At 50.1% G+C, this 23,218-nt stretch overlaps 1 protein-coding gene across 4 annotated transcripts in view; it reads left to right on the forward strand.

Moving 5' to 3' along the window:
* The window catches only part of LOC140426031 (mucolipin-2-like), a 98,202-nt gene that overhangs the window by 11,104 nt on the left and 63,880 nt on the right, over positions 1–23,218 (forward strand). For 2 of the 4 annotated variants that reach the window (XM_072510319.1, XM_072510320.1), the window contains exon 2: positions 19,380–19,602. In XM_072510319.1, the coding sequence (XP_072366420.1) occupies positions 19,426–19,602 (177 nt within the window). In that variant the 5' untranslated portion in view covers positions 19,380–19,425. Of the gene's footprint in view, positions 1–7,030; positions 7,347–19,379; positions 19,603–23,218 lie in introns of those variants that run through there. The other 2 variants (XM_072510318.1, XM_072510321.1) reach the window with 2 other exon arrangements.

A 23,218-nucleotide genomic window follows, 5' to 3' on the forward strand; every position in this document is an offset into this window, starting at 1 on the left:
CACCCCGAGGCACACAGACATGCACACACACTAACACATACCCCGAGGCACACACACTAACACATGCACACAGACACACATACCCCGAGGCACACAAACATGCACACACACTAACACATGCACACACACACACACACCCCGAGGCACACAAACATGCACACACACTAACACGTGCACACAGACACACACACCCCGAGGCACACAAACATGCACACACACTAACACATGCACACAGACACACACACCCCGAGGCACACAGACATGCACACACACTAACACATACCCCGAGGCACACACACTAACACATGCACACAGACACACATACCCCGAGGCACACAAACATGCACACACACTAACACATGCACACAGACACACATACCCCGAGGCACACAAACATGCACACACACTAACACATGCACACAGACATGCACACACCCCGAGGCACACATACCCCGAGGCACACAGACATGCACACACACTAACACATGCACACAGATACACACACCCCGAGGCACACATACCCCGAGGCACACAAACATGCACACACACTAACACATGCACACAGACACACATACCCCGAGGCACACAAACATGCACACACACTAACACATGCACACAGACACGCACACCCCGAGGCACACAGACATGCACACACACTAACACATACCCCGAGGCACACAAAGAACAAAGAACAAAGAAATGTACAGCACAGGAACAGGCCCTTCGGCCCTCCAAGCCCGCGCCGACCATACTGCCCGACTAAACTACAATCTTCTACACTTCCTGGGTCCGTATCCTTCTATTCCCATCCTATTCATATATTTGTCAAGATGCCCCTTAAATGTCCCTATCGTCCCTGCTTCCACTACCTCCTCCGGTAGCGAGTTCCAGGCACCCACTACCCTCTGCGTAAAAAACTTGCCTCGTACATCTACTCTAAACCTTGCCCCTCTCACCTTAAACCTATGCCCCCTAGTAATTGACCCCTCTACCCTGGGGAAAAGCCTCTGACTATCCACTCTGTCTATGCCCCTCATAATTTTGTAGACCTCTATCAGGTCGCCCCTCAACCTCCTTCGTTCCAGAGAGAACAAACCGAGTTTATTCAATCGCTCCTCATAGCTTATGCCCTCCATACCAGGCAACATTCTGGTAAATCTCTTCTGCACCCTCTCTAAAGCCTCCACATCCTTCTGGTAGTGTGGCGACCAGAATTGAACACTATACTCCAAGTGTGGCCTAACTAAGGTCCTATACAGCTGCAACATGACTTGCCAATTCTTATACTCAATGCCCCGTCCAATGAAGGCAAGCATGCCGTATGCCTTCTTGACTACCTTCTCCACCTGTGTTGCCCCTTTCAATGACCTGTGGACCTGTACTCCTAGATCTCTTTGACTTTCAATACTCTTGAGGGTTCTACCATTTACTGTATATTCCCTACCTGCATTAGCCCTTCCAAAATGCATTACCTCACATTTGTCCGGATTAAACTCCATCTGCCATCTCTCCGCCCAAGTCTCCAGACAATCTAAATCCTGCTGTATCCTCAGACAGTCCTCATCGCTATCCGCAATTCCACCAACCTTTGTGTCGTCTGCAAACTTACTAATCAGACCAGTTACATTTTCCTCCAAATCATTTATATATACTACAAACAGCAAAGGTCCCAGCACTGATCCCTGTGGAACACCACTGGTCACAGCCCTCCAATTAGAAAAGCATCCCTCCATTGCTACCCTCTGCCTTCTATGGCCTAGCCAGTTCTGAATCCACCTTGCCAGCTCACCCCTGATCCCGTGTGACTTCACCTTTTGTACTAGTCTACCATGAGGGACCTTGTCAAAGGCCTTACTGAAGTCCATGTAGACAACATCCACTGCCCTACCTGCATCAATCATCTTAGTGACCTCCTCGAAAAACTCTATCAAGTTAGTGAGACACGACCTCCCCTTCACAAAACCGTGCTGCCTCTCACTAATACGTCCATTTGCTTCCAAATGGGAGTAGATCCTGTCTCGAAGAATTCTCTCCAGTAATTTCCCTACCACTGAAGTAAGGCTCACCGGCCTGTAGTTCCCGGGATTATCCTTGCTACCCTTCTTAAACAGAGGAACAACATTGGCTATTCTCCAGTCCTCCGGGACATCCCCTGAAGACAGCGAGGATCCAAAGATTTCTGTCAAGGCCTCAGCAATTTCCTCTCCAGCCTCCTTCAGTATTCTGGGGTAGATCCCATCAGGCCCTGGGGACTTATCTACCTTAATATTTTTTAAGACACCCAACACCTCGTCTTTTTGGATCACAATGTGACCCAGGCTATCTACACCCCCTTCTCCAGACTCAACATCTACCAATTCCTTCTCTTTGGTGAATACTGATGCAAAGTATTCATTTAGTACCTCGCCCATTTCCTCTGGCTCCACACATAGATTCCCTTGCCTATCCTTCAGTGGGCCAACCCTTTCCCTGGCTACCCTCTTGCTTTTTATGTATGTGTAAAAAGCCTTGGGATTTTCCTTAACCCTATTTGCCAATGACTTTTCATGACCCCTTCTAGCCCTCCTGACTCCTTGCTTAAGTTCCTTCCTACTTTCCTTATATGCCACACAGGCTTCGTCTGTTCCCAGCCTTTTAGCCCTGACAAATGCCTCCTTTTTCTTTTTGACGAGGCCTACAATATCACTCGTCATCCAAGGTTCCCGAAAATTGCCGTATTTATCTTTCTTCCTCACAGGAACATGCCTGTCCTGTATTCCCTTCAACTGACACTTGAAAGCCTCCCACATGTCAGATGTTGATTTGCCCTCAAACATCCGCCCCCAATCTATGTTCTTCAGTTCCCACCTAATATTGTCATAATTAGCCTTCCCCCAATTTAGCACATTCATCCTCGGACCACTCTTATCCTTGTCCACCAGTACTTTAAAACTTACTGAATTGTGGTCACTGTTACCGAAATGCTCCCCTACTGAAACATCTACCACCTGGCCGGGCTCATTCCCCAATACCAGGTCCAGTACCGCCCCTTCCCTAGTTGGACTGTCTACATATTGTTTTAAGAAGCCCTCCTGGATGCTCCTTACAAACTCCGCCCCGTCTAAGCCCCTGGCACTAAGTGAGTCCCAGTCAATATTGGGGAAGTTGAAGTCTCCCATCACCACAACCCTGTTGTTTTTACTCTTTTCCAAAATCTGTCTACCTATCTGCTCCTCTATCTCCCGCTGGCTGTTGGGAGGCCTGTAGTATACCCCCAACATTGTGACTGCACCCTTCTTATTCCTGATCTCTACCCATATAGCCTCACTGCCCTCTGAGGTGTCCTCTCGCAGTATAGCTGTGATATTCTCCCGAACAAGTAGCGCAACTCCGCCTCCCCTTTTACATCCCCCTCTATCCCGCCTGAAACATCTAAATCCTGGAACGTTTAGCTGCCAATCCTGCCCTTCCCTCAACCAGGTCTCTGTAATGGCAATAACATCATAGTTCCAAGTAGTAATCCAAGCTCTAAGTTCATCTGCCTTACCCGTAATGCTCCTTGCATTAAAACATAGGCACTTCAGGCCACCAGACCCGCTGTGTTCAGCAACTTTTCCCCGTCTGCTCTGCCTCAGAGCCACACTGTCCCTATTCCCTAGTTCTCCCTCAATGCTCTCACCTTCTGACCTATTGCTCCCGTACCCACCCCCCTGCCATACTAGTTTAAACCCTCCCGTGTGACACTAGCAAACCTCGCGGCCAGGATATTTATGCCTCTCCGGTTTAGATGCAACCCGTCCATCTTATACAGGTCACACCTGCCCCGGAAGAGCTCCCAGTGGTCCAGAAAACGGAAACCCTCCCTCCTACACCAGCTGTTTAGCCACGTGTTTGTCTGCTCTATCTTCCTATTTCTAGCCTCACTGGCACGTGGCACAGGGAGTAATCCCGAGATTACAACCCTCGAGGTCCTGTCCTTTAACTTTCTGCCTAGCTCCCTGAACTCCTGCTGCAGGACCTCATGCCCCTTCCTGCCTATGTCGTTAGTACCAATATGTACAACGACCTCTGCCTGTTTGCCCTCCCCCTTCAGGATTCCCTCTACCCGTTCGGAGACATCCTGGACCCTGGCACCAGGGAGGCAACATACCATCCTGGAGTCTCTTTCACGTCCACAGAAACGCCTATCTGTGCCCCTGACTATAGAGTCCCCTATTACTATTACTCTTCTGCGCTTTGACCCTCCCTTCTGAACATCAGAGCCAGCCGTGGTGCCACTGCTCTGGCTGCTGCTGTTTTCCCCTGATAGGCTATCCCCCCCGACAGTATCCAAAGGGGTATATCTGTTCGAGAGGGGGACAACCACAGGGGATTCCTGCACTGACTGCCTGCCCTTTCTGGTGGTCACCCATTTCTCTGCCTGCACCTTGGGTGTGACCACATTTACATAACTGCGATCTATGACGCTTTCCGCCACCTGCATGCTCCTAAGTGCATCCAATTGCTGCTCCAACCGAACCATGCGGTCTGTGAGGAGCTCCAGTTGGGTGCACTTTCTGCAGATGAAGCCACCCGGGACGCTGGAAGCCTCCCGGACCTGCCACATCTCACAGTCAGAGCACAGCACCCCTCTAACTGACATTGCGTCAATTAATTAAAATTTGTCTCTTTTTTTTTTTTAAATACTTTTTTTTTTTTTTTAAATTGCAAAGTTACTGTCAACTATCTGTTTCCTAGCACTAGATTTCTAATAGAAATGCGATAGCTAACTATAATACTCTCCGATCTCTGGCTTAGATAATAACTTAATTATAATTTAGAGGATATGTTTAATTAGTTCCCAAATACTCAAATATTTTTTAAATTTAGGTTAGAATCCCAACCAGCCACTCAGGTCACAGCTTTTCTGTGATGTCGCTTCAATTTCCCCCCGACACACACAATTTGAAAAAAGGTATAAAAGTAAAAATCACTTACTTGCCTTCTGAGTGTCTGAGATGTTCTCAGGTTCTCTCGCTGACAGAGACTGCTCCTCCACCTCCGATCCTTGACCTGCACAATGCTAATAATATAATATGGCACTTACCTTACACCAATGGGTCTTATTATTAGGTTAGAGGAGGAGGGCGGGTGGGAGACACTACACGTGTAGTGTCTCGGGTTTCCTCTCCACCAGAATTTATTGGTTGGGGGGGGGGGGGGGGGGGGGGGGGGGCACTTGCCAGAGGTAGAACTTCCGGTTCCCGCCTTATATAAAAACAAATAAAACTGAAAAGAAGAACAGACACGGGACCAGGCAAGGCTTTTTAAACTAACTACTCACCTCCCAGAAGGCCCCTGCGCACCGCTGCCGCCGAAATCCAAAGGGCTGCTCCTGTAAAGGTAAGTGGTTTTAAATTCACTACTCACCTCCAAGAAGGCCCCTGCGCACCGCTGCCGCCGAAATCCAATGGGCTGCTCCTGTAAAGGTAAGTGGTTTTAAACTAACTACTCACCTCCCAGAAGGCCCCTGCGCACCGCTGCCGCCGAAATCCAAAGGGCTGCTCCTGTAAAGGTAAGTGGTTTTAAATTCACTACTCACCTCCCAGAAGGCCCCTGCGCACCGCTGCCGCCGAAATCCAATGGGCTGCTCCTGTAAAGGTAAGTGGTTTTAAACTAACTACTCACCTCCCAGAAGGCCCCTGCGCACCGCTGCCGCCGAAATCCAAAGGGCTGCTCCTGTAAAGGTAAGAGCTTTTAAACTAACTACTCACCTCCCAGAAGGCCCCTGCGCACCGCTGCCGCCGAAATCCAAAGGGCTGCTCCTGTAAAGGTAAGTGGTTTTAAATTCACTACTCACCTCCAAGAAGGCCCCTGCGCACCGCTGCCGCCGAAATCCACACACTAACACATGCACACAGACACACATACCCCGAGGCACACAAACATGCACACACACTAACACATGCACACAGACACACATACCCCGAGGCACACAAACATGCACACACACTAACACATGCACACAGACACACATACCCCGAGGCACACAAACATGCACACACACTAACACATGCACACAGACATGCACACACCCCGAGGCACACATACCCCGAGGCACACAGACATGCACACACACTAACACATGCACACAGATACACACACCCCGAGGCACACAGACATGCACACACACTAACACATGCACACAGACACACATACCCCGAGGCACACACATGCACACACACTAACACATGCACACAGACACACATACCCCGAGGCACACAGACATGCACACACACTAACACATGCACACAGATACACACGCCCCGAGGCACACAGGCATGCACACACACTAACACATGTACACATACCCCGAGGCACACACATGCACACACACTAACACATGCACACAGACACACATACCCCGAGGCACACAAACATGCACACACACTAACACATGCACACAGACACACATACCCCGAGGCACACACATGCACACACACTAACACATGCACACAGACACACATACCCCGAGGCACACAGACATGCACACACACTAACACATGCACACAGATACACACACCCTGAGGCACACAGACATGCACACACACTAACACATGCACACAGATACACACACCCCGAGGCACACAGACATGCACACACACTAACACATGCACACAGACACACATACCCCGAGGCACACACATGCACACACACTAACACATGCACACAGACCCCGAGGCACACAGACATGCACACACACTAACACATGCACACAGATACACACACCCCGAGGCACACAGACATGCACACACACTAACACATGCACACAGACACACATACCCCGAGGCACACAGACAGGCACACACTAACACATGCACACAGATACACACACCCCGATGCACACACACTAACACATGCACACAGATACACATACATCCAAATAATCGGATGCACACACACTAACACATGCACACAGATACACATACATCCAAATAATCGGATGCAGCCTCCCGGAGTGATTGGCGCCGCTCTGCCCAGTGCAGTAACTGAGCTGCCTCCCGATCTGGACCGGGTCCCCCCCGGGCTCGGCTCCGCTTTGATGCGCCGCCTGCCCGGGGCTGCTCCTCGGCGGGGGAGGACGCTTGTTCCCCGGAGGAACTGGAGACTTGCGGAGCACTCAGGCACGAAACGAGTTTCAGAAGTGCCTCCTCCAGGAGAGCGAGGGAGGGAGGTGGAAATCCCACACCCCAGGCCTGAGGGTCACTCCACACTAACTGCCTGAGGCGCTGAGGTCTGGCAGCATCTTTTAAATTCCAGATGGGGCTCAAACTGAAAGTGAGGAGCCCCTTAAATGAAATTGAACCAGCCAAGCAGGAAGACAACAGGTAAGATGTGACCAGGACCTCCTACCAGTGAAGGGTTAACCCTATTCTCAGCTTCATAGTTGTTGACTGACCTGTATATCTCTCCAATTTCAGTTTTTAATGTTTGTTTAGTTTGCAGTTGTAATTTTATTTGAGATGGGATTAATTTAATTTAAGACACTCTTATTTTTCTTATCCATTCTGGGGGTGCGGGTGTCCCTAGCTAAACCAGCATTGATTGCCCATCCCTAATTGCCCTTTAGAGGCTGCCTTCTTGCATGGCTGCAGTCCATGAGGTGTAGGTACACCCACAGTGCTGTTAGAGTAGGGAGTTCCTGGATTTTGACCCAGCGACAGTGAAGGAACGGCCGATATATTTCCAAGTCAGGATGGTGAGTGACTTGGAGGGGAACCTCCAGGTGGATATGTTTTGCCTCTGCATGCTGGTCTTGTGTTTCTAGGCAATGGAGGGTATAGAATTTACACAGCAGAAGGAGGCCATTCGGCCCATCAAGTCTGCACCGGCTCTTGGAAAGAGCACCCCACCCAAGCCCACACAGCCACCATAACCCAGTAACCCCACCCAACACTATGGGCAATTTTGGTCACTAAGGGCAATTTATCACAGCCAATCCACCTAACCTGCACATCTTTGGACTGTGGGAGGAAACCGGAGCACCCGGAGGAAACCCACGCAGACACGGGGAGAAAGTGCAGACTCCGCACAGACAGTGACCCAAGCCGGGAATCGAACCTGGGACCCTGGAGCTGTGAAGCAACTGTGCTAACCACTATTCTACCGTGTTTTACAATAGGTGGGATTATCCGGCCCTTCCCACCAGTGTGATCTTCCAGTCCCGTCAGAGGTGAACCCCCTCCTGGTGGGTTCTCCAACAGCAGGATGAGCGAGCCCTGGGGGCGGGGGGGAGAGCCCGCCCTGTGTTAAAGGTTGTTGCTAATAAAGAGGGCTTTTGTAAATGTTTAACCTTTGTATGTTCATCAGCTTTATGTATCTACATATCTGATAAGCTGCAGTTGTGTTTTATGAAATATCTTTGGTTGCGTTTCCTCTTTGAAAATAATGCCAACAGCCATAATAGGAGAGATTTATTTATTCATTAAACGGAAGGACAACAATTCAAGTGCGTTGTTCAATGGATTTTGCGAATCTGGGTCTGGCCAAAGTGACTGGAAAACCGGTTTACCGTTTCATTGGCTGTTTTGAAACTGAGGTGATTTGCTGTTGCAGTCAACGCTTATGTAATACGTTTGAAATATTGGACGACGAGCAGGTTATTCAGTCCATTGACCCTGTCCTAACGCTCACTCAGATCTTGGCCAGTCTGTATTTTAACCTGTATTATTGGTACTGAGGGCAACACATTGCAATTATCTTTCCACTGAGAGGCTACTGATGTGAAACAACAAGAGGAACTATTTGGTGATAGAATTCAGGGGTTTCTGAAGGAAGGCACAAGTGAAAGTCCACGCATCAACTAAATCTTTCAACTCTGACGTCGTTGACGTTTTTCGGCTTTTAGCACAAAAGATTTCGGGGACTCGAGTTGATGAGTCAGAACATCATGTGAATTATTGCACTCGGCATATTTGCAATGTCACATCGAATAAAGCTGGACCGGCAGTGAGATTGCTGGTCTCCGAGCAGCCCGGAGAGGGAATGTAGGTCAATCTCCCGTTTTTATAGCCGGGAGGAGTGCACGGAAAGCTGGACGGGACATTGAAATGAGAGCCGGGCCATTCAGGAGAGGGGGTTGGAAACACCTTGTGGTTTCTGTAAAACCTCAGACACTTTGGCCAGCTTTTACTATTCAAACGTTTTACCCAGGTTCCCTTACTTGCGAGATGAGCAAAGGGCAAAACAGGTACACGGTTTAGCCCAATTATACTCACAATTCTGGTACCCTGACCGGGAATTCTCACTCACACAAAATATGACTCAGATTCACAGCTGAGCTCGAGGTATTACTCATACTTCGTGAAGGAGGATGGCCAGACTACGCTCACTCGATGTAGACCTCTTCTGTGGGCTTGGAGTCCAGGGTCTCTTCTCCTTGCGATGGTTGTGCCTGGGGGTGCTCGCAGGTTATCGCTAAATATCCGTTCCCATGTTCCTTCCTTTATGCTGGTCTGCTAGCATTGAGTCGTAGTCATACGCTCACAACTGGCCTGAGCTCAATTGTCTCATCCAGACTCTTAACACGTTACAACATAGAACATTACAGCGCAGTACAGGCCCTTCGGCCCCCGATGTTGCGCCGCCCTGTGAAACCACTCTAAAGCCCATCTACACTATTCCCTTATTGTCCATATGTCTATCCAATGACCATTTGAATGCCCTTAGTGTTGGCGAGTCCACTACTGTTGCAGGCAGGGCATTCCACGCCCTTACTACTCTCTGAGTAAAGAACCTACCTCTGACATCTATCCTATATCTATCTCCCCTCAATTTAAAGCTATGTCCCCTCTTGCTAGACATCACCATCCGAGGAAGAAGGCTCTCACTGTCCACCCGATTCAATCCTCTGATCATCTTGTATGCCTCAATTAAGTCACCTCTTAACCTTCTTCTCTCTAACGAAAACAGCCTCAAGTCCCTCAGCCTTTCCTCATAAGATCTTCCCTCCACACCGGGCAAAATTCTGGTAAATCTCCTCTGCACCCTTTCCAATGCTTCCACATCCTTCCTATAATGCGGCGACCAGAATTGCACGCAATACTCCAAATGCGGCCGCACCAGAGTTTTGTACAGCTGCAACATGACCTCATGGCTCCGAAACTCAATCCCTCTACCAATAAAAGCTAACACACCGTACACCTTCTTAACAACCCTCTCAACCTGGTGGCAACTTTCAGGGATCTATGTACATGGACACCGAGATCTCTCTGCTCATCCACACTGCCAAGAATCTTACCATTAGCCCAATACTCTGTCTTCCTGTTATTCCTTCCAAAATGAATCACCTCACACTTTTCTGCATTAAACTCCATTTGCCACCTCTCAGCCCAGCGCTGCAGCTTATCTATGTCCCTCTGTAACTTGGAACATCCTTCCGCACTGTCCACAACTCCACCGACTTTAGTGTCATCTGCAAATTTACTCTCACATCCTTCTACGCTCTCCTCCAGGTCATTTATAAAAATGACAAACAGCAGTGGCCCCAAAACAGATCCTTGTGGTATACCACTAGTAACTGGACTCAAGTCTGAACATTTCCCATCAACCACCACCCTTTGTCTTCTTCCAGCTAGCCAATTTCTGATCCAAACTGCTAAATCACCCTGAATCCCATGCCTCCGTGTTTTCTGCAGTAGCCTACTGTGGGGAACCTTATCAAATGCTTTACTGAAATCCACATACACCACATCAACTGCTTTACCCTCATCCACCTGTTTGGTCACCTTCTCAAAGAACTCAATAAGGTTTGTGAGGCACGACCTACTCTTCACAAAACCGTGTTGACTAATCAAATTATTCCTTTCCAGATGATTATCCATCCTATCTCTTATAAACCTTTCCAAGATTTAGCCCACAACAGAAGGAAGGCTCACTGGTCTATAGTTACTGGGGTTGTCTCTACTCCCCTTCTTGAACAAGGGGACAACATTTGCTATCCTCCAGTCTTCCGGCACTATTCCTATAGACAAAGATGACTTAAAGATCAAAGCCAAAGGCTCAGCAATCTCCTCCCTAGCTTCCCAGAGAATCCTAGGATAAATCCCACCCGGCCCAGGGGACTTATCTATTTTCACACTTTCCAGAATTGCTAACACCTCCTCCTTATGACCTCAAGCCCTTCTCGTCCAGTAGCCTGAATCTCAGTATTCTCCTCGACAACATTGTCTTTTTCCTGTGTGAATACTGATAAAAAATATTCATTTAGCACCTCTCCTATCTCCTCGGACTCCAAGCACAACTTCCCACTACTGTCCTTGACTGGCCCTACTCTTACCCTCATCATTTGTTTATTCCTGACATATCTATAGAAAGCTTTAGGGTTATCCTTGATCCTACCTGCCAAAGACTTCTCATGTCCCCTCCTGGCTCTTCTTAGCTCTCTCTTTAGCTCCTTCCTAGCTAACTTGTAACTCTCGAGTGCCCTAACTGAACCTTCATGTCTCATCTTTACATAAGCCTCCTTCTTCCTCTTGACAAGTGTTTCAACTGCTTTAGTAAACCACGGTTCCCTTGCTCGACCACATCCTCCCTGCCTGACAGGTACATACCTATCAAGGACACGCAGTAGCTGTTCCTTGAACAAGCTCCACATTTCCATTGTGCCCATCCCCTGCAGTTTTCCTCTCCATCCGATGCATCCTAAGTCATGCCTCATCGCACCATAATTGCCTTTCCCCCAGATATAACTCTTGCCCTGCGGTATATACCTATCCCTTTCCATCACTAAAGTAAACGTATCGAATTGTGGTCACTATCACCGAAGTGCTCACCTACCTCCAAATCTAACACCTGTCCTGGTTCATTACCCAGTACCAAATCCAATATGGGCTCGCCTCTCATTGGCCTATCTACATACTCCTCTCTCTCCCTATTCCTCGTCTCGCTTTCACATGGCATGGGTAACAACCCAGAGATAATAATTCTGTTTGTCCTAGATTTAAGTTTCCACCCTAGCTCCCTGAATTCCTGCCTTACATCCCTATCCCTTTTCCTACCTATGTCATTGGTACCTATGAGGACCACGACTTGGGGATGCTCCCCCTCCCCCTTAAGGATCCCGAAAACACGATCCGAGACATCACGCACCCTGGCACCTTGGAGGCAACACACCAACCGTGGGGCTCTCTCATTCCCACAGAATCTCCCATCTATCCCCCTAACTATGGAGTCTCCAATGACTAATGCTCTACTCCTCTCCCCCCTTCCCTTCTGAGCAACAGGGACAGACTCTGTGCCAGAGACCTGTACCCCATGGCTTACCCCTGCTAAGACCCACCCCCCCCAGCCCCTCTCACCGTCACCCATCTATCTTTATTCTTTGGAGTAACTACATCCCTGAAGCTTCTATCTATGACCACCTCTGCCTCCCGAATGATCCGAAGTTCATCCAGCTCCAGCTCCAGTTCCCTCACGCGGTTTCTGAGGAGCTGGGTGCACTTCCCACTGATTAAATCAGCAGGGACACTGACCGCATCCCTCAAACATTCTGCAGGAGGAACATTGCACTACCTTCCCTGCCATCCCCTCTCGATAAAAAAAGAAAAAGAAAGAAAGAGCTTACCTGTTATTCACTCCCCTTCTCAGCAAGCACTCACTCAGCAACCTCTGCACCCCGCAGGATAGCACCTGAGGGAAAATAAAAGAAAAACTACTTACCAGTCACCAGCCAATCCCTTACCTGCAGGCTGTGACGTCACGGTTCAACTTCTTTCTACTTTTTTTTAAATAAAATATTTTATTGAAAATTTTTGGCCAACCATCACAGTACATTGTGTATCCTTTACACAGTAATATAACAGTATAAATAACAATGGCCAGTTTTATAAACAAGAAATAAATAATATTTAAACAAAAACAAAACTAAATGGCAACTGCCTTGTCCCAGATAAATAGTCTCCAAAAATATGTTTTAACAGTCCAATATACAATTATCTATAACAACAACCTATACCTATTATACTTATATATTAACATCCCTGAGAATCCATACGGTTCCTCCCCCCGCCCCCCCCCCCCCCCCCCCCCCCCCGGGCTGCTGCTGCTGTCTTCTTCTTTTCCATTCCCTCTATCTTTCTGTGAGGTATTCGACGAACGGTTGCCACCGCCTGGTGAACCCTTGAGCCGATCCCCTTAGGACAAACTTAATCCGTTCCAGCTTTATAAACCCTGCCATGTCATTTATCCAGGTCTCCACCCCCGGGGACTTGGCTTCCTTCCACATCAACAGTATCCTGCATCCTGCACCGGGCTACTAGGGACGCAAAGGCCAAAACATCAGCCTCTCTCGCCTCCTGCACTCCCGGCTCTTCTGCAACCCCAAATATAGCCAACCCCCAGCTTGGTTCGACCTGGACCCCCACTACCTTCGAAAGCACCTTTGTCACCCCCACCCAAAACCCCTGTAGTGCCGGACATGACCAGAACATGTGGGTGTGATTCGCTGGGCTTTTCGAGCATCTCGCACACCTATCCTCTACTCCAAAAAATTTGCTAAGCCGTGTTCCAGTCATATGCGCCCTGTGTAACACCTTAAATTGTATCAGGCTTAGCCTTACACACGAGGACGATGAGTTTACCCTACTTAGGGCATCAGCCCACAGCCCCTCCTCAATCTCCTCCCCCAGCTCCTCTTCCCATTTCCCTTTCAGCTCGTCTACCATAATCTCCCCCTCGTCTCTCATCTCCCTATATATGTCTGACACCTTACCGTCCCCCACCCATGTCTTTGAGATCACTCTGTCCTGCACCTCCTGCGTAGGGAGCTGCGGGAATTCCCTCACCTGTTGCCTCGTAAAAGCCCTCAGTTGCATATACCGGAATGCATTCCCTTGGGGCAACCCATATTTTTCGGTCAGCGCTCCCAGACTTGCAAACGTCCCATCTACAAACAGATCTCTCAATTGTGTTACTCCTGCTCTTTGCCATGTTCCAAATCCCCCATCCATTCTCCCCGGAGCAAGCCTATGATTATTTCTTATCGGGGACCACACCGAGGCTCCCGTCTTTCCCCTATGCCATCTCCATTGCCCCCATATTTTCAGAGTAGCCACCACCACCGGGCTTGTGGTGTATTTCTTCGGTGAGAACGGCAACGGTGCCGTCACCATGGCTTGTAGGCAAGTCCCCCTACAGGACGCCTTCTCCAATCTCTTCCACGCCGCTCCCTCCTCTTCTCCCATCCACTTACATACCATTGAGATGTTGGCGGCCCAGTAGTACTCACTCAGGCTCGGTAGCGCCAGCGCCCCCCCCCCCCCCTATCCCTACTACGCTGCAAAAATCCCTTCCTCACTCTCGGGGTCTTCCCGGCCCACACAAAACTCATGATACTCTTCTCAATCCTTTTGAAAAAAGCCTTCGTGATCACCACCGGGAGGCACTGAAACACAAAGAGGAATCTCGGGAGGACCACCATTTTAACCGCTTGTACCCTCCCTGCCAGTGACAGGGATACCATGTCCCATCTCTTGAAGTCCTCCTCCATCTGTTCCACCAGCCGCGTTAAGTTTAACCTATGCAATGTACCCCAATTCTTGGCTATCTGGATCCCCAAGTAGCGAAAGTCCCTTGTTACCTTCCTCAGCGGTAAGTCCTCTATTTCTCTGCTCTGCTCCCCTGGATGCACCACAAACAGCTCACTTTTCCCCATGTTCAGCTTATATCCTGAAAATTCTCCAAACTCCCCAAGTATCCGCATTATCTCTGGCATCCCCTCCGCCGGGTCCGCCACATACACCAATAAATCGTCCGCATAAAGAGATATCCGGTGTTCCTCTCCTCCCCTGAGTACTCCCCTCCACTTCCTGGAACCCCTCAATGCTATTGCCAGGGGCTCAATCACCAGTGCAAACAATAATGGGGACAGAGGACATCCCTGCCTCGTCCCTCTATGGAGCCGAAAATACGCAGACCCCTGTCCATTCGTGACCACGCTCGCCATCGGGGCCCTATACAGCAGCTGTACCCATCTAATATACTCATCTCCAAAGCCAAATCTCCTCAACACCTCCCACAAATAATCCCACTCCACTCTATCAAATGCTTTCTCGGCATCCATCGCCACCACTATCTCCGCTTCCCCCTCTGGTGGGGGCATCATCATTACCCCTAGCAGCCTCCGTATATTCGTATTCAGCTGTCTCCCCTTCACAAACCCAGTTTGGTTCTCATGGACTACCCCCGGGATACAATCCTCTATCCTCATTGCCATTACCTTGGCCAGAAGCTTAGCGTCTACATTTAGGAGGGAAATAGGCCTATAGGACCCGCATTGCAGCGGGTCTTTTTCCTTCTTTAGGAGAAGCGATATCATTGCCTCCGACATAGTCGGGGGCAGCTGTCCCCTTTCCTTCGCCTCATTAAAGGTTCTCATCAGTATCGGGGCAAGCAAGTCCACATATTTCCTATAAAATTCGACTGGAAATCCATCCGGTCCCGGAGCCTTCCCTGCCTGCATACTCCTAATTCCTTTCACTACTTCCTCTATCTCAATCTGTGCTCCCAGTCCCACCCTCTCCTGCTCCTCCACCTTAGGAAATTCTAGCCGGTCCAGGAAGCACATCATTCTCTCCTTCCCATCCGGGGGCCGAGCTTCGTATAATCTTTTATAGAATGCCTTGAACACTCCATTCACTCTCTCCGCTCCCCGCTCTATCTCTCCTTCCTCATCCCTCACTCCCCCTATTTCCCTCGCTGCTCCCCTTTTCCTCAATTGATGGGCCAGCAACCTGCTCGCCTTCTCCCCATACTCATACTGTACACCCTGTGCCTTCCTCCACTGTGCTTCTGCAGTACCCGTTGTCAGCAAGTCAAATTCTACGTGTAACCTTTGCCTTTCCCTGTACAGTCCCTCCTCCGGTGCCTCCGCATATTGCCTGTCCACCCTCAGAAGTTCTTGCAGCAACCGCTCCCGTTCCCTACTCTCCTGCTTTCCTTTATGTGCCCTTATTGATATCAGCTCCCCTCTAACCACTGCCTTCAGCGCCTCCCAGACCACTCCCACCTGGACCTCCCCGTTATCATTGAGTTCCAAGTATTTTTCAATGCACCCCCTCACCCTTAGACACACCCCTTCATCTGCCATTAGTCCCATGTCCATTCTCCAGGGTGGACACCCTTCTGTTTCCTCCCCTATCTCCAAGTCTACCCAATGTGGAGCGTGATCCGAAATGGCTATAGCCGTATACTCCGTCCTCCTCACCTTCGGGATCAACGCCCTTCCCAAAACAAAAAAGTCTATTCGCGAATAAACTTTGTGGACATAGGAGAAAAACGAAAACTCCTTACTCCTAGGTCTGCTAAATCTCCACGGGTCTACTCCTCCCATCTGCTCCATAAAATCTTTAAGCACCTTGGCTGCAGCCGCCTCCTTCCAGTCCTGGATCTCGACCTGTCCAGCCCTGGCTCCAGCACCGTATTAAAATCTCTCCCCCCATTACCAACTTTCCCACCTCTAGGTCCGGGATGCGTCCTAGCATGCGCCTCATAAAATTGGCATCATCCCAGTTCTGGGCATATACGTTTACCAAGACCACCGCCTCCCCCCTGTATTTTACCACTCACCATCACGTATCTGCCCCTGCTATCTGCCACTATGGTCTTTGCCTCAAACATAACCCGCTTCCCCACTAGTATAGCCACCCCCCTGTTTTTCGCATCTAGCCCCGAATGAAACACCTGCCCCACCCATCCTTTGCGTAGTCTAACCTGGTCTATAAGTTTCAAGTGCATCTCTTGTAACATAACCACGTCTGCCTTAAGTTTCTTAAGGTGTGCGAGTACTCGTGCCCTCTTTATCGGCCCGTTCAGCCCTCTCACATTCCACGTGATCAACCGGGTTGGGGGGCTTTTTACCCTCCCCCCTTGTCGATTAGCCATCCCCTTTTTCCCAGCTCCTCACCCGGTTCCCACGCAGCTGTGTCCCACCCAGGCGGTGCCCCCCCCGCCCCACCCCACCCCATTCTGGCTCCCCCCCCCCCCCCGCTAGATCCCCCACTAGCGTAGTTACAGCCCCATGTTGCTCCCAGAAGTCAGCAAACTCTGGCCGACCTCGGCTTCCCCCCGTGACCTCGGCTTGCACCGTGCGACGCCCCCTCCTTCCTGCTTCCCTATTCCCGCCATGATTATCATAGCACGGGAACCGAGCCCGCGCTTCCCCCTTGGGCCCACCCCCAATGGCCAACGCCCCATCTCCTCCACCTCCCTTCCTCCCTCCACCACCACCTGTGGAAGAGAGAAAAGTTACCGCATCGCAGGATTAATAACATAAAACTCATCTTTCCCCCCCTTTTTCACCCCCTTCGCCCCCCATACTCGCCCCACCGCTTTGTTTCAAACGTTCTTTTTTAATAACCCGCTTATTCCAGTTTTTCTTCCACAATAAAAGTCCACGCCTCATCCACCGTCTCAAAGTAGTGGTGCCTCCCTTGATATGTGACCCACAGTCTTGCCGGTTGCAGCATTCCAAATTTTATCTTCTTTTTGTGAAGCACCGCCTTGGCCCGATTAAAGCTCGCTCTCCTTCTCGCCACCTCCGCACTCCAGTCTTGGTATACACGGATCACCGCGTTCTCCCACCTACTGCTTCGAGTTTTCTTTGCCCATCTAAGGACCATCTCTTTGTCCTTAAAACGGAGGAATCTCACGACTATGGCTCAAGGAATTTCTCCTGCTCTCGGTCCTCGCGCCATCACTCGGTATGCTCCCTCCAGCTCCAGCGGACCCGCCGGGGCCTCCGCTCCCATTAACGAGTGCAGCATCGTGCTCACATATGCCCCGACGTCTGCTCCTTCTAAAACTTCAGGAAGACCAAGAATCCTTAAATTATTCCTCCTCGCGTTATTCTCCAGCACCTCCAGTCTTTCCACACATTGTTTATGGTGTGCCTCGTGCATCTCCGTCTTCACCACCAGGCCCTGTATATCGTCCTCGTTCTCGGCAGCCTTTGCCTTCACGACCCGAAGCTCCCGTTCCTGGGTCTTTTGCTCATCCTTTAGCCCTTCGATCGCCTGTAGTATCGGGGCCAACAGCTCTTTCTTCATTTCCTTTTTAAGTTCTTCCACGCAACATTTCAAAAACTCTTGTTGTTCAGGGCCCCATGTTAAACTGCCACCTTCCGTCGCCATCTTGGTTCTTGCTTGCCTTCCTTGCCGCTGCTCCAAAGGATCCACTGCAATCTGGCCACTTCCCTCTCCTTTTTCCATCCGTTTCCAGGGGGGATTCCCTTCTGGTTTACGGCACAGTGCTTCCAGCCATTAAAATTGCCGCTAGGGCTCTTATTAAGAGCCCAAAAGTCCGTTCCACCGGGAGCTGCCGAAACGTGCGACTTAGCTGGTCATCGCCGCACCCGGAAGTCTTCTTTCTACTTCTACCTGCCCTCAATTCTTCCTCTTGATCTTTACAGCGGTTGTTGTTTTTTGGTTAGAGGAGGGGGTAGGGAGGGAAACACTGGAGAAGCGTTTTGGGTTTAAGTCTCACTTGACAACAGCTCCTCCACAAACCACCTTCAAGTTAGGGTGAGCACACCGACGTATGCAAATTACCCCCGCAACAGCCAATCAGCAGCTCCACTCTACTGCCCTCTGCTGGATGCTTGTCTTCACTTGAACAGCTAGGGTCTCTTGCTCAGGTACACCTTCAAGTTAGGGTGAGCACACGGACGTATGCAAATTTACCCCGCAACAGCCAATCAGCAGCTCCGCTCTACTGCCCTCTGCTGGATGGGAATAAATAGGATACCCCTGTTCATCCGGGGTGATTCAATCAAGGTCCCTCATCCTCGGAGACACCCTCATCTGACCAGCTAATAGCCCATTATGGAGTCTGATAGCTTGTTTTGTTTGTCCTTCATCCTGCTGCAAAGTTGATCACCTGTGTCTGGAAATTTGTTACGTATTCGTAGCCTGGCCTTGTTCTTTGTGTAAACGTGAGTGGGTAATCACAAAGTCCAGATAGCAAGAACGGGTTTATGTGTTGACTTGAGCGCCCTTTCAGATGGCCAGGATCAATTCAGCCTCGCGGCATTTCTGTTCCTGGCCTATGTGTGTTGTCAGCCTGTTTTCAGTACCACAGCTCCTTCAGACTAGGACTGCAGAAGATTGGAGCTCTCTCTCACAAAAAGCCGCTGCTAGCTCAGATCAGTTTAAAATCTACGACAGAATGACATTTGCTATACTAGAGTATTAAGGGAGCTGGAGACAAAGTCGGTGGATGGAGTTTGTAAACAGATCAGCTATGATCTAGCAATCAATCAATCAATCAATCAATCTCCTTGAATAGCAGAACATTCTTGAGGGGCTAATTGACCTGCTTCTGATTTTATGTTTCTGTAAAAACCTTTGATTTGACATTCTTTGCAGAAAACGGCTGGGCACATCAGCGAATAACCTCTCTCTGAACGAGTCAATGGACTTTCAGTTCACCACAATCCTGAGGGCGGACTCAACAGATGAAGAGTGGAGATTTCTGAGAGAAGACCTAAACTATTTCTTCATGAGTCCCTGTGAGAAATACAGAGCCAGGAACCAATTTCCTTGGAAGCTTTGCTTGCAAGTTTTGAAAATTGGCATCGTAACGATGCAGGTAACAAAAACTGTTGACGTAAAGAGCTGGACTTAACATCCACCTTGGAGAGAGGTAGAAAGAAAAACTTGCATTTCTATAGCACCTTTCATGACGTTAGGAAGCCCCAGAGCACTTTGAAACCAATCACACCAGTGCTATAATGTAGGAAACATGGCAGCTATTTAGCAGAGGAACAATGGTGTGTTAAGGACCAGGCAATCTGTTTTTGTGACGTGAGTTGAGGATAAATATGGCCTGGGACAACAAGATAACTCTCCGCCTTTGCTTCATAATTGTTCCAAGGCATATTTTATGCCCACTTGGGAGGTCTTTGTGTAATGAATGAAGGCACACCTAACACTGCAGCGGCCCCTCAACCTTCCAATATGCGGCATCTAGCTGCACATCCATGGATTCCGGGACTGGTTTGTGGATTTAATATATAAAACTGTTGAGCTCTGATAATCTAAACATTATTTTCAAAGCAAAATTCAGGTGAACCTTGAGGCACAGGCTTTATTTCCATCAGACTACAGGAGGTGAATGGGAGATTTAAGAGATTTTTGAAATGCTGAAAAGTTTTACATCGAGCGTACGGCACAGAAATCAATCTTCCGCTGTAACGTGTCCCCGCCTGTCTTTATGCTCCATCCCTCGCCTGGGTGAATGTGGCTCCAGCTTTGATACCATCCAGGACAAAGCAGCCCACTTGATTGGCATCCCATCCACATCGTCAGCCCCTCCGGCGCTGACACACAGTATACCATCCACATGGGGCGGCACGGTAGCACAGTGGTTAGCACTGCTGCCTCACAGCTCCAGGGGCCCGGGTTCAAATCCCGCCTTGGGTGGCTGCGTGGAGTGTGCGCTTTCTCCCCGTGTCTACGTGGGTTTCCTCGTGGTGCTCCGGTTTCCTCCCATAAACCAAATTAGGTAGGGTTATGAGGATAGGGCAGGGCTGTGGGCCTCGGTGCTCTTTCAGAGGGTTGGTGCAGCCTCAATGGGCCGGATGGCCGCTGTAGGAATTTTATGATTCTCTTCTAAGGTGCACTGCAGATAAGCACCAAGGCTCCTTAGGCAGCTCCTTACAACTTCTACCACCGAGATGGACAAGGGTAGCAGGGACCTGGGAACACCATCACCCAGAGGTTCCCTTCCAAGTCACTCGCCTCTTAAAACCATAAGAACATAAGACATAGAAGCAGAATTAGGCCACTCGGCCCATCGAGTCTGCTCCGCCATTCAATCATGGCTGATATTTTCTCATCCCCATTCTCCAACCTTCTCCCCATAACCCCTGATCCCCTTATTAATCAAGAACCTATCTATCTCTGTCTTAAAGACACTCAGTGATTGGGCCTCCACAGCCTTCTGCGGCAAAGAGTTCCACAGATTCACCACCCTCTGGCTGAAGAAATTCCTCCTCATCTCTGTTGAAAAGGACTTTAAAATCTATCGCCGTTCCTTCACTGTCACTGCCACAAATCGGATGCAGATGAAGGTCCGACTCCCCCACAGGTCTGATTCTCTGCAGGGCCAGGTCTCCGGTGAGCGACACCTTTGGAATAACATGGCCTGAAGATGCCGAGTCTCACCTGGACAATTCCTGAAACTGCCTCCGGAGTTCAGGATGGAGGCTGATGGCAACCTGGAGTGAACCCCTCCAGATTCGGAATCCTGGAGGGGTCCATCTTCCTGCCTCAGATACTTCCTGGTGTCATGTGAGAGTACCTTTAAGAAATGGATGTTTAAGCAATGTACCTTCCGGGTGCGGCGATGACCAGCTAGGTCGCACGTTTCGGCAGCTCCCGGTGGAACGGACTTTTGGGCTCTTAATAGGAGCCCCAACGGCAATTTTAACGGCTAAAAACACTGTGCGGTAAACCAGAAGGGAATTCCCCCTGGACACAGGTGGAAAAAGGAGAGGAAGGTGGCCGGATTGCGGTGGATCCTTTAGAGCAGCGGCAAGGAAAGCAAGCACAAAGCAAGATGGCGTCGGAAGGTGGCCATCTAGTATGGGGCCCTGACCAACAAGAGTTCCTGCGGCGCTGTGTGGAAGAACTTAAAAAGGAGATGAAGAAGGAGCTGCTGGCCCCAATATTACAGGCGATTGAAGGGCTAAAGGAGGAGCAAAAGACCCAGGAGCAGGAGCTTCGGGTCGTGAAGGCAAAGGCCGCTGATAATGAAGACGAAATACAGGGCCTGGTGGTGAAGACAGAGATGCACGAGGCACAACACAAAAGGTGTGTGGAAAGGCTGGAGGTGCTGGAGAATAATGTGAGGAGGAAGAATTTAAGGATTCTTGGCCTTCCCGAAGGTGCGGAGGGGGCGGACGTCGGGGCATATGTGAGCACGATGCTTCACTCGTTAATGGGATCGGAGGCCCCGACGGGCCCATTGGAGGTGGAGGGAGCTTATCGAGTTATGGCGCGAAGACCGAGGGCTGGAGAAATACCTCGAGCCATAGTGGTGAGATTTCTCCGATATAATGACAGAGAGATGGTCCTCAGATGGGCGAAGAAAACTCGGAACAGTAGGTGGGAGAACGCGGTGATCCGCGTATATCAAGATTGGAGTGCGGAGGTGGCGAGAAGGAGGGCGAGTTTCAATCGGGCCAAGGCGGTGCTTCACAAAAGGAAGGTCAAATTTGGAATGCTGCAACCGGCAAGACTGTGGGTCACACACCAAGGGAAGCACCACTACTTTGAGCCGGCAGAAGAGGCGTGGACATTTATTGTGGAGGAGCAGCTGGAACAGGCGGGCCAGAAAAAGAACGTTTGGGACAAAGTGGTGGTGTGATTACGTGGGGTGAAGGGGGGGAAAAAGGGGGAAGGGATGATTTCTCAGGTTGTTAATCTTGCGACCCTGTAACTTTTCTCTCTTCACCATGTCGTGGGGGAGGGAGGGGGAGGGGGGGAAGGATGAGGAATTGTGGGTGCCGGCAATTGGGGGTGGGGCCGAGTGGGAAACGCGGGCTTTGTTCCCGCGCTATGGTAATCATGGCGGGAACAGGGATGCAGGAAGGAGGGGGCCTCGCACAGTGGGGGCCGAGGTCACGGGGGGAAGCCGAGGTCAGCCAGAGTTTGCTGACTTCTGGGAGCAACATGGGGGGTGCAATTACGCTAGAAGAGGATCTAGTGGGGGGGGGGGGGATTAACTGGGTTGCTGCTGCTGGGGAGAAGGGGGAGCTGGTACGGGGTGGGGTGGTCGAGGCTGGAGGGCGCCTTCGGGGGGAGATACGGCTACGTGGGAACCGGGTGAGGAGCTGGATTAAAAAAGGGGATGGCTAGTCGACAAGGGGGGGGTTGGGGGGGGGGGGAGAGTTAAAGAGCCCCCCAACCCGGCTGATCACGTGGAACGTGAGAGGGCTGAACGGGCCGATTAAAAGGGCACGGGTACTCGCACACCTAAAGAAATTAAAGGCAGTTGTGGTTATGTTGCAGGAGACGCATTTGAAACTGATAGACCAGGTCAGACTATGCAAAGGATGGGTGGGGCAGGTGTTTCATTCGGGGTTAGACTCAAAGAACAGGGGGGTGGCTATATTAGTGGGGAACCGGGTACTGTTTGAGGCAAAGACCATAGTGGCGGATAGCGGGGGTAGATACGTGATGGTGAGTGGCAGATTGCAAGG

This window comes from Scyliorhinus torazame, chromosome 7 (assembly GCF_047496885.1).
Source record: "Scyliorhinus torazame isolate Kashiwa2021f chromosome 7, sScyTor2.1, whole genome shotgun sequence".
Classification (NCBI taxonomy): Eukaryota; Metazoa; Chordata; class Chondrichthyes; order Carcharhiniformes; family Scyliorhinidae; genus Scyliorhinus; species Scyliorhinus torazame.